Source organism: Nerophis ophidion, linkage group LG28 (genome assembly GCF_033978795.1).
Source record: "Nerophis ophidion isolate RoL-2023_Sa linkage group LG28, RoL_Noph_v1.0, whole genome shotgun sequence".
Lineage (NCBI taxonomy): Eukaryota > Metazoa > Chordata > Actinopteri > Syngnathiformes > Syngnathidae > Nerophis > Nerophis ophidion.
In genome coordinates, this window is record NC_084638.1 from 6291842 (window position 1) to 6310644 (window position 18803).

Here is an 18803-nt window from a genome sequence, read left to right on the forward strand (position 1 = left end):
ACATGTTATTACTTCAACAATTCTCCACCGATTGAGAAATTGTCCAAGACATCAATAAATTTAGATTAGATAGTACTTTATTTATTCCTTCAGGAGAGTAAATGCCTTGGCAGAAGACACCTCCTGATTGAATGTAAAACTACAAAGAGCAGACTGCCAAAGATGCCAAAGACTCTTATACCGCAGGATTTTTTACTTTGTCAAATAATCATCAAATGTCGCCATTGACATCAGTGATGCTATTTGGAACATAAATTATATATTTAATGAGACCGGGCAACAGCAGCGAAGGGCTGCCCGGCCGCAGATTGACTGCACAGTCCTTATAGCTGTTCAACCAACCTTTTTAAGTTACGGTTGGGTGGTTAACATGGTCGCCTATTGCCTCGAACCTTGGTAGCTGTTTAGCCAACCCTTTTAAGTTACGGTTTTAAGAAGTACCAAATGTAGGTCAGGATGGTGTGTGTAAAAGCAAATTGATAATTGGTGGGAGGCTCATGCGTTGAGCTCAATGAACGAAAGCATGTGTCGGTGTGCAGTAACAGCTAATCCTTTCGATAACTCAGTTGATAAAGTGGAAAGCTGTATTAGCGTATGCTGAGTTTTTTAGGGGGCTGGTTCAAATCCAGCTTGATGGATCACTCATTATGTTTTTACCATGAATTGATTAACGTGGAACCCGATCCCGACTTGAGTTGAAAAACTTATTGGGGTGTTACCATTTAGTGGTCAGTTGTAAAGAATATGTACTGAACTGTGCAATCTACTAATAAAAGTTTCAATCAATCAATCAATAGTGCGTATTCAGAGCGCATGTGTATAAAAAAAAAAAATTCCCAGTCCACAAGTATCCTCATTCACAACACGTTCTCTTAGATTTCCATGTTATGATACATGTTCACATTATTTATTGACTGTATCTAAAAAATATTTTTAAAAAAAAATATATTTTTTAAATAAAAATATGAAATAATCCTAAATGAAATTCAATGACTTGGTTTATATTATTGTATATACTAGGTCATAAAATCAGTGTCGACATCCATTGCTTTCGGTCCCCTGGGGGGGGCCCACATATGTGGTCCTCTCCAAGGTTTCTCATAGTCATCATTGTCACTGTCACCAACGTCCCACTGGGTGTGAGTTTTTCCTTGCTCTTATGTGGGCTCTACCGAGGATGTCATGTGTCGTGGTTTGTGCAGCCCTTTGAGACACTTGTGATTTAGGGCTATATAAATAAACATTGATTGATTGATTGATATTTATACACATACATACCTACCTATATTCATATATATGCAATGATGTGGCGACTTGTCCAGGGTGTACGCCGCCTTCCGCCCAAATGCAGCTTAGATAGGCTCCAGCACCCCAAAAGGGACAAGTGGCAGCAAATGAATACATATATATATAAACATACAAACATACATATATATATATATATATATATATATATATACATACACCTAGACATTCATTTTTTTCTAGTTGTATCAAAAAGGGCATGAGAAATCATTAAATTAGATGTGCTAAAAGCTCTAGAAAACATACAAATATTAGTATATGTATGTATATATGTACATTGCATGTATATATGTGCATCTATATATTGTATGTATATATGTACAGCTACATAATGTATATGTATGTGTAAAAACAAATAAAAAAAGTATCTAAGAATATGAAGTCGACTAAGCTGTATATTGTGTTTGCTGCTCTAAGATGACCAGCATGTGTTTAAAGACATGAACTGAAGCACACAGACAATACAATTTAAAAACTGTTTATATTGCCGTGTCATAGGTCGGCCAGATAGAGCGTGGAGGCTGCCGCGGCGAGTAGGGCGACAGCTGTTGCCATGACGACCCCTGGACAACAAAGAAGAGCAGAGAGTGTAAGTATGAAGCTGCTCTTTAGTCCTTAACTCAGGATTTCCACAGGATGCGGTGCAGCTGAGTAGTGCTGACATTTATGCTGCAAAGGAGGGGTTATTTTATTTTGAAAGTAAACCGGATCATTTATTTTGTGTGGGTGCATGACTTCCTGTTCAACCCAAGAACAATTCTGTAAAATTGCACCGACGGCGGGAAAATCTAGAAGCCCTGTGTGGGTAGAAAGAAAGCATTGACTTGAATAGATGACATTTGGCATCCTGTGGAAATCTGGAGTTGTGACATAAAGAAGACAATGTCTGAATGGGAATCATTTCCAGCTGCAAACCAATGTGCCGCAGCTGTCCTTTACCTATGTACTTCTTTGTCTTGGGCTCGTGTACTTCTGTGTGTTCCACAGCGGCCTCTGGAAACAATTCAATATCATCATTAAATACATCGTGATGAATACTCTAATGACTTAAATAACTTTAAAAACACTGACAATCCAAAATCTACACTTACAAATGTTATGGATCGCTTTTTTTTTTAGACCAAATGGCACACCGCTAAATAAGCCGCATCCACTAATAAAAATAGTTTAGCCACACCAGACTGTAAGTCGCAGATATATATGTTGTGAAATAATTTATTTACATAAAAATATTCTGTAAATGCTTATTTACATATCTTAATTGGGTGTCTGTAACAGGGCAGTAAAACGGCTGATTAAACAAAACAGAAGTCATGGTCATCGACCCACTAGCTGTGCAAGTTAGCTCTCCAATCAACAAAACAGACTCAATAACTCCACGCTGACGTTTTGGGGAATTTACTGAGAAATTTGTGAAAGTGAAACAATACAACAAGAATGTAAGTTAATAATACTAACAAATACTCTAGCAAACATGTTAGCATTTTAGCTAAAGCTTACTATGCTAGATACTATAGTATGACAAATGTGCACTCCTACAGACATCGCACATGAGACACTTTAGCAAATAAGAATTGTTTTAGTTATATTGTAAAACTTACAATCGTTGCTTGGTGTGATGAATGAAGAATCCTTATGAGCAGGAACGCTATAGACGGCTAGAAGACGGAACGGCACTTCTACTTCCGGTTGAAAACCACTTCTAACAGAGTGGCACACTCGCACCTGCAGTGAGCAAACTCCTCCAAAAGATGGCGCCGTAGCACAAACAATAACTCACCTTTTTTGCTTGTTTTGTTCTTCTATTATTTGCATTATTGCCACATTAGGCAAACTGTTTTATAATCAATCAATCATTTATGTATATAGCCCTAAAGCACAAGTGTCTCAAAGGGCTGCACAAACCACAATGACATCTGCGGATCAGCGCCCATATAAGGGCAAGGAAAAACTCAGTGAGATGTCGATGAGAATGACTATAAGAAACCTTGGAGAGGATGTGGGTAACCCCCAGCCCCTCTAGGGGAGACCGGTGCAATGAACGTCGAGTGGGTCTAACATAATATTGCATATATTATAAGCCGCAGGGTTCAAAGCGTAGGAAAAAGGTAGCGGCTTATAGACCGGACCTGGCTTTTATTGTCATTTACGTTTAGTTTCAAATGGGAAAAAGAGGTGGTGCATCTCACGATGGGTAACGTTCCACCTTTTAGGTTCCACTGGGCTTCAATTCTTCATAACAGGACCTGGAAAAGCCTCACCCACCTGCCGCTTGGTGCACTTCTAGCATCTCAGCAGCCATCTCCAGCCGGGTGTCCAAGTCCTTGTGGGCGGCATCCATGTCCAGCATTTCCTTCAACCTGTCAATCACCTCCACGGGGTCCTCGCCCTTGAACTGGTAGTCGCACACAAACAGAGGCCCGCCCACTTGCACGGGAGAAAAGACTCGGTGAGGGAGGGAGAAGGTCTCTGAAAGAGAAGACAAGAAGATGAACGCTCACTTGGGAAAACAGAGGCTTCAATCTTTCTTACTGAAAGCACATTTCTCAGGTCTGTGCTAGAAAAAATATTAAAATCACAATAAAAATTAAAGCTGCAAGCAGCGATGGACGGGACCACTTTGGCTGCTGCTCCGCCGACCCAAGCCCGGATAAGCGGTAGAAGATGGATGGATGGATTATTACACAGAGAAAAAGTTGTATACAGATGTGTTATACATCAGTCTCATAGTAGTCACAGTTGTAAAGTGGCTTGGGCATTTTATAAGGACGCTTTGGTGCCGCCATTTTGAGACTCTCATGCATGGTGAATGTAATGCAGTTGTTGTATTGAAGTGGGAATAGCAAACTTCCTGTTGATTTTAGCCGGGGGGTCTCAGTGGATGAAATATAGGTCTAACCGGGACCTACATGGTGGTTTTTATTTCATGTTTCTACGACATTGCTACTGGAAGTTAGAGACAGTTTTGTCTGTGTTTTATTCCTAGGGGGCGCTAGAGCGCAATTTTGAGCTTTGGTTTTTTGATTAGATTGCAATTTTCGCCAGTCCTGATGTGTGTGTCAAATTTGGTGAGTTTTGAAGCATGTTAAGGGGGTCAAATTACAGCTCAAAGAGGCGGGAGTGTAATAATAAAGTTAGGGTTAGGGTTCAAATCCAGGCTCGGGATCTTTCTGTGTGGAGTTTGCATGTTCTCCCCGTGAATGCGTGGGTTTCCTCCGAGTACTCCGGCTTCCTCCCACCTCCAAAGACATGCACCTGGGGATAGTGGTCCGCCTACGCTTGGGATGGTTTCCTGCTGGCTCCGCTGTGAACGGGACTCTCGCTGCTGTGTCTTGGATCCTCTTTGGACTGGACTCTGGCGACTGTTTTGTATCCATTGTGGATTGAACTTTCACAGTATCATGTTAGATCCGCTCGACATCCATTGCTTTCCTCCTCTCTAAGGTTCTCATAGTCATCATTGTCACCGACGTCCCACTGGGTCATTATTGTCACCGATGTCCCACTGGGTGTGAGTTTTCCTTGCCCTTATGTGGGCCTACCGAGGATGTCGTGGTGGTTTGTACAGCCCTTTGAGACACTAGTGATTTAGGGCTATATAAGTAAACATTGATTGATTGATTGATAGGTTGATTGGCAACACTAAATTGGCCCTAGTGTGTGAATGTGAGTGTGAATGTTGTCTATCTGTGTTGGCCCTGCGATGAGGTGGCGACTTGTCCAGGGTGTACCCCGCCTTCCGCCCGATTTTAGCTGAGATAGGCGCCAGCGCCCCCCGCGACCCCAAAAGGGAATAAGCGGTAGAAAATGGATGGAATAATAATAATAAAACCATAGAAGTTCAATAGGGTCCTCGGTTCCAAAGGGACATCGGTCCCTAATTACTGTCACTTGCTTGTTTTGTTTTTTTTAACTCTGACTTATGGCCATCAGGGGGAAAAAATTAAATAAAAAATTTGCCGCACCGCTTTATAAGCCGCAGGGATCAAAGCGTAGGAAAAAAGTAGAGTCTCATAGTCTGGAATTTACAGTAGATTTATTTTTAATCCGTTTTTAAATGAGTCCCTTCTTTTGCAGTAAATTTGATTAGCATTTTTTTGTAATCAGCTTGTAAGCCTTCAAAGTAATATTTGTGACAAATCAATTGAATACGATTCAAATGGAGAGTCAGATGACTAATTCAGTGTTGGGAATAGAGTTGGCTGCAAAAAGGTTATGGCTACCATGAATTGATGAAGGTGGACCCCGACTTAAAGAAGTTGAAAAACTTATTGGGGTGTTGTTAGCATTTAGTGGTCAGTTGTATGGAATATGTACTGTACTGTGCAATCTACTCATAAAAGTATTAATCAATAAATTTCAATGAAAGTTACTAAGGTTGGTACATGCATGAAGTACAATCCCAGACAGGACATGCCAAGGTGATGCTGGAGGTCAGGAGACACACCTGTGCCTTGGTCTCTGGTGACTCCCTTGACCAGGTTTTCAGAGCTGAGCTGCTCTTCAAGCCACATATGAAGTCTGGTGGCCATGGTGGAGAGGACGTCTCTCTTCAGCAGCTGCATGAAGACAAGGAGGATTGGTGACAAGCACATTCTCTCTGCTGGAAATGTCTAGCGCCCCGACTTGTGACCTTCTCCGCCATTTTGGCCTTGGGTCTGTTGTTGTGCAGGTAAGCCCGGCTGTGGACCACACCTCTGAGGGCCAGGCTGCCTCCGCACTGCTGGACCACACTGGTCAACCTGCCCTCGTCCTGTCCGGCACACACACCGCGCCTTCGTTTTACACAATGAAACCCTGGTATAGTCATCAATATACATACATACATACATTTATAATATCAATATACAGCCAAAAACTTATAAACAAAGAGGCATTAAATATGCAAATCAGCCTAATTCAAAACATTCTTTGTATATTTTCATATTTTGAACAAAACATGTCAGAAAAAGTAGTTAAAAAGTAACTGTGTGTTTGTCTCACCGGTGTGATGAGCAGCTGGGCGCTGAAAAGCTGTCTCACGTTCCTCTTCTGCAAAAGTCATAGCAAGATGTTAGCCCCACTTGACATCAGGTCGGAGGTGTCCAAACTACTGACTTTAGGAAGGAATCTGGCCCGCTTTCATTTTTAACGCTGCATTTTGTCACCATCTAGTGGACAACATGACTTTTTCAATACACAGCATTCATTTATATATGACCCCATGCATGGACCCCGACTTAAACAAGTTGAAAAACTTATTGGGGTGTTAGCATTTAGTGGTCAGTTGTAGGGAATATGTACTGTACTGTGCAATCTACTAATAAACGTTTCAATCAATCAATCAAACAAACAACCTTCCCTAATCATGAAAAAATATATAAATCCAACCAAACACAAAATGTCAACAGACATGGTCACTGAACTTTTGTGGATATTCTAAAAAACGTCCAATCAGCATAAATAATTCCAAATAACACCCATTAATAAGGAAAAATGCAAAACACTCTACACACTGCTGCTAGACTACATATTTCAGTACCGGTACCAAAATCATTTGGGTACTTTTCTAAATAAAGGGGACAACAAAGGGGACGGCGTGGCGCAGTGGGAGAGTGGCCGTGCGCAACCCGAGGGTCACTGGTTCAAATCCCACCTAGAACCAACCTCGTCACGTCCGTTGTGTCCTGAGCAAGACACTTCACCCTTGCTCCTGATGGGTGCTGGTTGGCGCCTTGCATGGCAGCTCCCTCCATCAGTGTGTGAATGTGTGTGTGAATGGGTAAATGTGGAAGTAGTGTCAAAGCGCTTTGAGTACCTTGAAGGTAGAAAAGCGCTATACAAGTACAACCCATTTATCATTTAACAAAAAATGTCGTTATTGGCTTTCTTTTAACAAAAAATTGTTAAGTGTACATGAAATATATGTTTATTATTGCAAGTTTGTCCTTAAATACAATGTTGGACATACTAAACAACTTGTCTTTTACTAGGAAGTAAACAAACAAAGACTCCTAATTAGTCTGCAGTAACATAATTTATACACCTATTATTTTATACACATTATGTGGGACAAACTATAAAAAATATATTATTAATCTACTTATTTACTTACTATTAATATCTGCTTATTTTCTGCTTGAACATGTTCTATCTACACTTCTGTTCAAATGTAATAATCACTTATTCTTCTCTTCTTTGATACTTGACATTAGTTTTGGATGATACCACACATTTAGGTATGGATAGAATAGAATAGAATAGAAAGTACTTTATTGATCCCTGGGGGATTTTCAGCACCACAGTTTGCTCACGATAGAAAATAATAATAATAAATAATATAAACATATATTATATTACCAAGTAGTTACAGGATCATACATTGGTCATATTCAAAGTTCTCATGTGTCCAGGGACGTACTTACTGACTTTATAAACATAATATACATTTTTTAAAAACGAAAGATGTGCTGACAACAAATATCGACGTAATCCTAGTAGTATGGACTAGATACGCTACTGTACTTGGTATCATTACAGTGGATGTCAGGCGTCCATCCACCCATGGCGTTTGTTTACATTTTGACGCCGGTGAGCTACGGTGTGTAGTGAAGCATGTTCAGCTATTCCTCGTCCTCCAGTGATAATGCTACTTGTAAGAAACTTACTTTATATGTCGCCATGGAGACCAGGATTAGTGTTTTAGAAATGGCTAAAACACTGTGGATGGATGTTAGCTGCATGTCTTAAAGCAGCTCTTCCTGAGGGTGTTTCAGTGTGAGAACTTCACCTTTATCTTGACTTTTTACACCAACATGCGTCCATTCTCCCTTTTCTGTCTACACACTGTGTCTGCTTGGAAGTACTCTGTGTGTGTGCGCTGCCCAACATGCTCCTCTGCTGGTAAACCAGTGATGACACGAGGTGAAGACGATGGCGGCGCGGCGGACTGGTACTTTTTAGAGGGGGTATAGTACCCAATATGACTCATTATTATGTCGGTACTATACTAGAACTGGTATAACTTACCTAGCATGTGTGTATGTTTGTATAGTCTACAGACATCACACATGGAACATTTGGTAAGTTAGAATGGTTTTAGTTATACTGTAAAAGTTACAAATGTTACCTGGAGTGATGACTGAAGAATCCATACGAGTAGGAACGCTATAGACGGTTTTACTTCCAGTTTAAGGCATTACACACACCATTTCAGTCCTCTGCTCGTGTTTAAATAATACTATTGAATACAAAACACTACTATTAGCGAACAAAAATCCCCATTTTCTTTGTTCTTTTTTTGAAGCCGCAGGGTTTAAAGTGTAGGAAAATGTAAACGTATGATTATTTATTTTTCAGGCTTATCTGCCTGCTCTGACCACATGCCAGGGATATAACGTACTTTTCGGACTCTAAGTCGCAGTTCTTTATTATAGTTTGGCCGGGGGTGCGACTTATACTCAGGAGCGACTTATGTGTGAAATGATTAACACATTACCGTAAAATATCAAATAATAACATTGACGTAAGAGACTAGACGTATAAGATTTGATGGGATTTATGGATTAGGAGTGAGAGATAGTTTGGTAAAGGTATAGCATGTTCTATATGTTCTAGTTATTTGAATGACTCTTACCATAATATGTTAGCTTAACATAGCAGTTGCTTATTTATGCCTCATATAACCTACACTTATTCAGTCTGTTCTTTATTTATTTTAAATTGCCTTTCAAATGTCTATTCTTGCTGTTGGCTTTTATCAAATACATTTCCCCCAAAAATGCAACTTATACTCCAGTGCAACTTATATATGTTTTCTTTCCTTCTTTATTATGCATTTTCGGCAGGTGCGACTTATACTCCAGTGCGACTTATGTGTGAAATGATTAACACATTACCGTAAAATATCAAATAATAACATTGACGTAAGAGACTAGACGTATAAGATTTGATGGGATTTATGGATTAGGAGTGAGAGATAGTTTGGTAAAGGTATAGCATGTTCTATATGTTCTAGTTATTTGAATGACTCTTACCATAATATGTTAGCTTAACATAGCAGTTGCTTATTTATGCCTCATATAACCTACACTTATTCAGTCTGTTCTTTATTTATTTTAAATTGCCTTTCAAATGTCTATTCTTGCTGTTGGCTTTTATCAAATACATTTCCCCCAAAAATGCAACTTATACTCCAGTGCAACTTATATATGTTTTCTTTCCTTCTTTATTATGCATTTTCGGCAGGTGCGACTTATACTCCAGTGCGACTTATGTGTGAAATGATTAACACATTACCGTAAAATATCAAATAATAACATTCACGTAAGAGACTAGACGTATAAGATTTGATGGGATTTATGGATTAGGAGTGAGAGATAGTTTGGTAAAGGTATAGCATGTTCTATATGTTATAGTTATTTGAATGACTCTTACCATAATATGTTAGCTTAACATAGCAGTTGCTTATTTATGCCTCATATAACCTACACTTATTCAGCCTGTTCTTCACTATTCTTTATTTATTTTAAGTTGCCTTTCAAATGTCTATTCTTGCTGTTGGCTTTTATCAAATACATTTCCCCCAAAAATGCAACTTATACTCCAGTGCAACTTATATATGTTTTCTTTCCTTCTTTATTATGCATTTTCGGCAGGTGCGACTTATACTCCAGTGCGACTTATGTGTGAAATGATTAACACATTACCGTAAAATATCAAATAATAACATTCACGTAAGAGACTAGACGTATAAGATTTGATGGGATTTATGGATTAGGAGTGAGAGATAGTTTGGTAAAGGTATAGCATGTTCTATATGTTATAGTTATTTGAATGACTCTTACCATAATATGTTAGCTTAACATAGCAGTTGGTTATTTATGCCTCATATAACCTACACTTATTCAGCCTGTTCTTCACTATTCTTTATTTGAAATTGCCTTTCAAATGTCTATTCTTGCTGTTGGGTTTTATCAAATACATTTCCCCCAAAAATGCGACTTATACTCCAGTGCGACTTATATATGTTTTTTCCTTCTTTATTATGCATTTTCGGCAGGTGCGACTTATACTCCAAAAATGCGGTAACTAGAAGCAGATGAGTACAACCTGTCCTGCCGTCAGTTCTGCATCCTCTGGCAGCTGCGTGCCATCAAACAGACAGACTGCCTTCTCCATCTGGGTGGCCCACACTCTCAGTGCCTCCTACAAGCAAGAAGACCTTCAAGATGGACACACACACACACAAACAGAGAGCACACACGTACCTGCAGACACTCCTCCATGCTCTCTGAACAGCGTGGAAGTGGCAGCAACAAGTCCACACTGACACAACAAGTCACCATGGACCAGGAGGAAGACACGCCTGACTGGTACTTCCAATCAGCAGGCTTTGCCGTGCTCTGAAAAAAGGACAGGCATGAGTAAAAAAATGCAATGTAAGGGAAAAAGCTGACATTTTCAAACTAATAATCAACAATAATACACTCGGTCACCTTTAACCCAAAGTTTTGTCTTTAAAGCTGTTTTTAGTATCCTTTTTTAATACAAAAAAATATCAAAATGTCCCCTGCATACTAGACCTTGGTGGAAGAAGACACTCCTGACCTAAAACATCAGAATCTCTCAAAATAAAAATACAATTAAAACTTTAAACAAAGTATAGTTAGTGACATAAAATAGAAAAAAAATTGTGCTAACTTATGAATTCATTAGAAAAATGACAGCAACAATTATAAACACTGATAAATGGGTAAATGAACATGAATATTTTCATACAGGCAGAGATTTAGACACCTTAACTTATGCAGCTACACAATTCTATTATTACTCTAAAAAAATAACAATAAAAATGTAAGAAAAAAAAAGAACTAAAAATTGGACTGTAATAAAAAAAAAGCTGAAGTAATTATAATATACTCAGTCACTTATAATAATACACAGCTGACACAATGTTGTGTTTTTAGCATTTTTTAAAAATAAAAAACATGTCAGAAAAACAACTTCACATTTGACTTTTCAGTATGTGGCCCTTGGTGGAAATAGTTTATGATAAATACATAGAAAAACATTATTATAAAAATTCAAAGTAAACAAAAAAATACTAATTTAATAATTAATTTTAAAAAACTGACAACAACATTAATAAAAAATGTTAAATGTGTAACTCAACATTAATATTTCTGTACAGACAAACTTTTTGACACACTAGATTAGGTTATGCAGATACACAATTGATTTATTATTATTTAATTTAAAAAAAATAGTATGTGATGACAAAAAACTGAAATTTTCTAAGTAATAATTAATAATAATATACTTAATCACCTACAATACATAGCTGGCACAATATAATTTTTTTAATAACAAAAATATCAAAATGGCCCATGAATACTTTGACTTTTCAGTATGTGGATCTTGGTGGACAAAGTTAGACACTCCTAATCTAAAATATTAAAAGCTCTCAAAATAAAATAAAAATAAAAAATCCTTTGAAATATAAAAAAAAGTTTAGTTAGTTAAAAAAATGAAATAATACTAACTTGTGAATTAATTGTAAAAATGACAACAACAATAATAAACACTATTACATGTGTCCTAGCATATTTGACTTTTCAGTATGTGGACCTTGGTGGACAAAGTTTAAATGTAGAGAAAGGAGGTGACATGTCTCCAAAAGAGTGTCAGACTGCAGAGGGACTCACCTTGGGGTCTTTAACATCAAAGGTCCTGCACACGATTCTGAGATGCAGGATTAAAGAAGGTGAACAAGAGTCTTTCAGACAGCATCCGGCCAGAGAAGCCAAGGATACTTTCTGGATTTGGGGTTGATGTGCAGTGCCAGGCAGTCTGTGACGTCATCATCGGCGGCCTTCCACACATGCTCAGAAGAGATGAGACTGTGCACGCTGAACAGCAGCTGCACACAAACATTGTTTCATCATTACATCCAACATGGCCTTATTATAATAACTCAGCAGTTGTTCTATCTTCTTTTATTATCACATTTGAATGCAGGCTAACTAGGAAGTAGTTTTTCCCATCAAACCTGAATGCGCTATGTTGCGCCCTACAAAGTGTTTATACTGTAATTACTCTGCTGCTACACAGCAGCTACTTGATGGTAACATTCATCTCAGTTGTAGTTTTAATTACCAAGTTTGGAGATATTGAAATTGCCAAGTAAAATGGCTAATGCTAATATCTGATATTTACATTATTCACATGTGAATAATGCTGTATAATAGACAGTATTTATAATATTCACATGTGAATAATGCTGTATAATAGACTGTATTTATATTATTCACATGTGAATAATGCTGTATAATAGACTATTTATGTTTTTCACATAGACTGTATTTATATTATTCACATGTAAATAATGCTGTATAATAGACTGTATTTATATTATTCACATGTGAATAATGCTGTATAATAGACTGTATTTATATTATTCACATGTGAATAATGCTGTATAATACACTGTATTTATATTATTCACATGTGAATAATGCTGTATAATAGACTGTATTTATATTATTCACATGTGAATAATGCTGTATAATTGCCTGTATTTATATCATTCACATGTGAATAATGCTGTATAATAGACTGTATTTATATTATTCACATGTGAATAATGCTGTATAATAGACTGTATTTATATTATTCACATGTGAATAATGCTGTATAATAGACTGTATTTATATTATTCACAGGTGAATAATGCTGTATAATAGACTGTATTCATATTATTCACATGTGAATAATGCTGTATAATAGACTGTATTTATATTATTCACAGGTGAATAATGCTGTATAATAGACTGTATTTATATTATTCACATGTGAATAATGCTGTATAATAGACTATTTATGTTTTTCACATAGACTGTATTTATATTATTCACATGTAAATAATGCTGTATAATACACTGTATTTATATTATTCACATGTGAATAATGCTGTATAATAGACTGTATTTATATTATTCACATGTGAATAATGCTGTATAATTGCCTGTATTTATATCATTCACATGTGAATAATGCTGTATAATAGACTGTATTTATATTATTCACATGTGAATAATGCTGTATAATAGACTGTATTTATATTATTCACATGTGAATAATGCTGTATAATAGACTGTATTTATATTATTCACAGGTGAATAATGCTGTATAATAGACTGTATTTATATTATTCACATGTGAATAATGCTGTATAATAGACTGTATTCATATTATTCACATGTGAATAATGCTGTATAATAGACTGTATTTATATTATTCACATGTGAATAATGCTGTATAATTGCCTGTATTTATGTTATTCACATGTGAATAATGCTGTATAATAGACTGTATTTATATTATTCACATGTGAATAATGCTATATAATAGACTGTATTTATATTATTCACATGTAAATAATGCTATATAATTGCCTGTATTTATGTTATTCACATGTGAATAATGCTGTATAATAGACTGTATTTATATTATTCACATGTGAATAATGCTGTATAATAGACTATTTATGTTTTTCACATAGACTGTATTTATATTATTCACATGTGAATAATGCTGTATAATAGACTGTATTTATATTATTCACATGTAAATAATGCTATATAACTGACTGTATTTATATTATTCTTATGTGAATAATGCTGTATAATAGACTATTTATGTTTTTCACATAGACTGTATTTATATTATTCACATGTGAATAATGCTATATAATAGACTGTATTTATATTATTCACATGTGAATAATGCTGTATAATAGACTTTATTTATATTATTCACATGTGAATAATGCTGTATAATAGACTATTTATGTTTTTCACATAGACTGTATTTATATTATTCACATGTGAATAATGCTATATAATAGACTGTATTTATGTTATTCATATGTGAATAATGCTGTATAATAGACTGTATTTATATTATTCACATGTGAATAATGCTGTATAATAGACTGTATTTATATTATTCACATGTGAATAATGCTGTATAATTGCCTGTATTTATATCATTCACATGTGAATAATGCTGTATAATAGACTGTATTTATATTATTCACATGTGAATAATGCTGTATAATAGACTGTATTTATATTATTCACATGTGAATAATGCTGTATAATAGACTGTATTTATATTATTCACAGGTGAATAATGCTGTATAATAGGCTGTATTTATATTATTCACATGTGAATAATGCTGTATAATAGACTATTTATGTTTTTCACATAGACTGTATTTATATTATTCACATGTGAATAATGCTGTATAATAGACTGTATTTATATTATTCACATGTAAATAATGCTATATAATTGACTGTATTTATGTTAGTCACATGTGAATAATGCTGTATAATAGACTGTATTTATATTATTCACATGTGAATAATGCTGTATAATAGACTGTATTTATATTATTCACATGTGAATAATGCTGTATAATTGCCTGTATTTATATCATTCACATGTGAATAATGCTGTATAATAGACTGTATTTATATTATTCACATGTGAATAATGCTGTATAATAGACTGTATTTATATTATTCACAGGTGAATAATGCTGTATAATAGACTGTATTTATATTATTCACATGTGAATAATGCTGTATAATAGACTGTATTTATATTATTCACATGTGAATAATGCTGTATAATTGCCTGTATTTATATCATTCACATGTGAATAATGCTGTATAATAGACTGTATTTATATTATTCACATGTGAATAATGCTGTATAATAGACTATATTTATATTATTCACATGTGAATAATGCTGTATGATAGACTATATTTATATTATTCACATGTAAATTGTTTATTGTGAGCGAGCTGTGGTGCTGAATTCCCCCCAGGGATCAATAAAGTACTTTCTATTCTACCCCACAGTTCTCTGGTGTAAAGTACATGAGTACAATCTACATCAATAATATGATTTGCCTGAGTAGCTGGACAGGATAAAAATAATAAAAAAAAGACAAAGTTAGTGTAAAGAAAGCAAATGTCACCTGACGAAGTGAGGTGAGTGTTTCCTTGGCGTCTGCATCAGTGATGATGAAGACCCCTAACACAGACAAGCCCCCCGGCAACATTCTGGACACCTAAAAAGAGAGGACATAGTCACAAGTACTTTTGTAGTACAGGACAAAGCCCAGGTTGGTGGATGTGGTCATACCTGTCGAGCATGCTCGCTGATCCACTCCTTGTCCAAGGACTTTGCTACACCCACAAGGCCCTCTGGTCTTGGGGGAGTCCGGCACGCCAGGACAACAAAATCTCTCTGAGGTGAGCTCTGAAATGTTAAAAGATCAAAGTTACGCTCCTTAAAGATCACTAATAATAAAACATGTTGTCTTCTTTTGTGAGCTGAGCTAGTAGGTCACATTTTATGCATATTTGTGTTCCTGATGTGTCCCGCTTGTTGTCATGTGAGGGTTTTGCCTTTTGGTTGGGGACACTTTGGGACTGTGTGGCGAGGGATGCCACTTTCCTGACCTCTGCTGTGCTTTTTTGTCAACTTCTGCATCTGCTTCCCGGGAGCCTTTTGGCCATGGAGACCAGCTGCTGGGTCTCTGCCACACCAGAGTCAGTTTGGAGAGACTGGAGGAGATGTGGATGAAGAGACAGGACTGCAGAGTTTGGAGAGACTGGAGGAGATGTGGATGAAGAGACAGGATTACAGAGTTTGGAGAGACTGGAGGAGATGTGGATGAAGAGACAGGACTGCAGAGTTTGGAGAGACTGGAGGAGATGCGGATGAAGAGACAGGGCTGGAGAGTTTGGAGGGACTGGAGGAGATGTGGATGAAGAGACAGGACTGCAGAGTTTGGAGAGACTGGAGGAGATGTGGATGAAGAGACAGGACTGCAGAGTCTGGAGAGACTGGAGGAGATGTGGATGAAGAGACAGGACTGCAGAGTTTGGAGAGACTGGAGGAGATGTGGATGAAGAGACAGGACTGCAGAGTTTGGAGAGACTGGAGGAGATGTGGATGAAGAGACAGGACTGCAGAGTCTGGAGAGACTGGAGGAGATGTGGATGAAGAGACAGGACTGCAGAGTTTGGAGAGACTGGAGGAGATGTGGATGAAGAGACAGGACTGCAGAGTTTGGAGAGACTGGAGGAGATGTGGATGAAGAGACAGGGCTGCAGAGTCTGGAGAGACTGGAGAAGATGTGGATGAAGAGACAGGACTGCAGAGTTTGGAGAGACTGGAGATGTGGATGAAGAGACAGGACTGCAGAGTTTGGAGAGACTGGAGGAGATGTGGATGAAGAGACAGGACTGCAGAGTTTGGAGAGACTGGAAGAGATGTGGATGAAGAGACAGGACTGTGGAGATGGACAAGCTTCAGAGTGTCTTGGCTGAATGAGCAGGTATCGGACACCTCAGTCTCCTTGGACGTATCCTGGCTCATCCATGAGGACTGGACACTGGCTGAGAGTTGGTGGGCGGCCGAGGGTGGAGTCGGCTCTCTTAGTTGCTTTGTTGGGTCTGCTCCTGTCTCTGGCCTTGCTACTTCCACCCCAGCAGACGATGGCGTGGAAAACCACTACAGTATATGTTTTTATTTATTATTGTTGTTGTTTTACTTTTGTGGCTGTGTGTAGAAGTCTCTGGTTACATCAGCTCTGCTTTTTTAATGTCTTTAATGTTCTTTGATGTTTCCCACTAACACGTTTATGTGTTTCCCCCCTTGGCCTCAGTCTGGACCCCCTCTCCAGGGCCCAGGCTTACACTGAATTTTTTTTTTCTCCCTCTGCTCCCGTCCCAGCAATGACCTGTTTCTCACCTTGTTGGCAGACCCGGCAGCGATCCTGTTCTGTCTCCTTGTAATGTTTGATCCTGTTCTGTCTCCCTGTAATGTTTGATCCTGTTCTGTCTCCCTGTAGTGTTTGATCCTGTTCTGTCTCCCTGTAATGTTTGATCCTGTTCTGTTTCCCTGTAATGTTTGATCCTGTTCTGTTTCCCTGTAATGTTTGATCCTGTTCTAATTCCCTGTAATGTTTGATCCTGTTCTGTCTCCCTGTAATGTTTGATCCTGTTCTGTCTCCCTGTAATGTTTGATCCTGTTCTGTCTCCATGTAATGTTTGATCCTGTTCTAATTCCCTGTAATGTTTGATCCGGTTCTGTCTCCCTGTAATGTTTGATCCTGTTCTGTCTCCCTGTAATGTTTGATCCTGTTCTGTCTCCATGTAATGTTTGATCCTATTCTGTCTCCCTGTAATGTTTGATCCTGTTCTGTCTCTCCCTGTAATGTTTGATCCTGTTCTGTCTCCCTGCAATGTTTGATCCTGTTCTGTCTCCATGTAATGTTTGATCCTGTTCTGTCTCCCTGTAATGTTTGATCCTGTTCTGTCTCCCTGCAATGTTTGATCCTGTTCTGTCTCCCTGTAATGTTTGATCCTGTTCTGTCTCCCTGTAATGTTTGATCCTGTTCTGTCTCCCTGTAATGTTTGATCCTGTTCTGTCTCCCTGTCATGTTTGATCCTGTTCTGTCTCCCTGTCATGTTTGATCCTGTTCTGTCTCCCTGTAATGCTTGATCCTGTTCTGTCTCCCTGTAATGTTTGATCCTGTTCTGTCTCCCTGTAATGTTTGATCCTGTTCTGTCTCCCTGTAATGTTTGACTGATAGTGAATGGGATTGTGCTGAAAATATGAATTTCCCAAAGTATTCCTGATTCTGATCCAGTACACCAGCAATGGTCGTCCATTGCAGATGTTCGGGACTTGATCGACTTACCTGTCCAACGAGCACACCTGTGACGTCAGCTGCCGGCTGATGGCATAGTTTGGAGAGATACACCTCCACGGTGTCGTCGACCGTGTACCCGCGGCCCATGGTGCCTGGTGGGGAACATCAATCATGGTTTAATTGCATCCATTTCCTACCGCTTGTCCCTCTAATTGTCAGGCTAAAATATATTTAAAAAATGAGTGAGGAACGCATGCGTGGCAAAACAAAAAAAAAAACGCCAGGCTCCCATGAGTTGACTTAGTAGGAGTTAATTAAAAAGGAATACATGTTAAAAACTATATTTAACTTGATGACTTCTTGGTTTGGCGTCAAAGTGTGGCGAGCAGGTAAACAATGTTAGCTTACGTTAGACGGCTTGGCAGTTGACACCTTTGAACGTTAAACAGCCTGGGTTAAGGTTAGGTGTCCAAATTGAACGCACTTAGGAGGATACACGCCCAAATAAACATTAAAAGTCAGTTAAATGACTGTCAACTCTTTCAGCTTGTGGCGGGTCATCAAAAGCACGGAAACTACAGTTACCACAATGCTTTGCGTTATGTTATGTTTCCGTTTCCGGTAGTGTGTTATGCTCTGACTTCCGTCGCATGTTTTAGTCGTCAGACTCATGAGTCGGGATGCTTATTTCAATATAAAAGTACTCTTAATGATTGAAAACAAAAATTGTAACCTTTGTGTACCACAGTGAGGCATATTTTCAGTTATATTGACACTT

The 18803-nt window shown here is 37.8% G+C and overlaps 1 protein-coding gene across 2 annotated transcripts; it reads right to left on the reverse strand.

Annotated features, from left to right (window-relative positions):
- Nucleotides 1-1767: 1767 nt before the first annotated feature.
- On the reverse strand, nucleotides 1768-18631 carry odr4 (odr-4 GPCR localization factor homolog). 2 transcript variants are annotated; one of them, XM_061890386.1, is made up of 14 exons: nucleotides 18434-18629; nucleotides 18074-18177; nucleotides 15505-15621; nucleotides 15338-15430; nucleotides 12099-12205; nucleotides 11991-12027; nucleotides 10554-10688; nucleotides 10396-10491; nucleotides 6289-6336; nucleotides 5939-6058; nucleotides 5753-5864; nucleotides 3571-3774; nucleotides 2245-2298; nucleotides 1768-1868 (listed from the first exon to the last, which is right to left on the reverse strand). In XM_061890386.1, the coding sequence occupies exons 2-14, from the start codon at nucleotides 18170-18172 to the stop codon at nucleotides 1798-1800; spliced, it is 1293 nt and encodes a 430-aa protein (XP_061746370.1). In that variant the 5' UTR covers nucleotides 18173-18177; nucleotides 18434-18629; the 3' UTR covers nucleotides 1768-1797. The 2 variants fall into 2 exon arrangements, with proteins under 2 accessions (XP_061746370.1, XP_061746369.1); XM_061890385.1 differs by lacking the exon at nucleotides 1768-1868 and adding an exon at nucleotides 1906-2162 and having other exon boundaries at nucleotides 18434-18631.
- Between the last annotated feature and the right edge of the window lie 172 nt (nucleotides 18632-18803).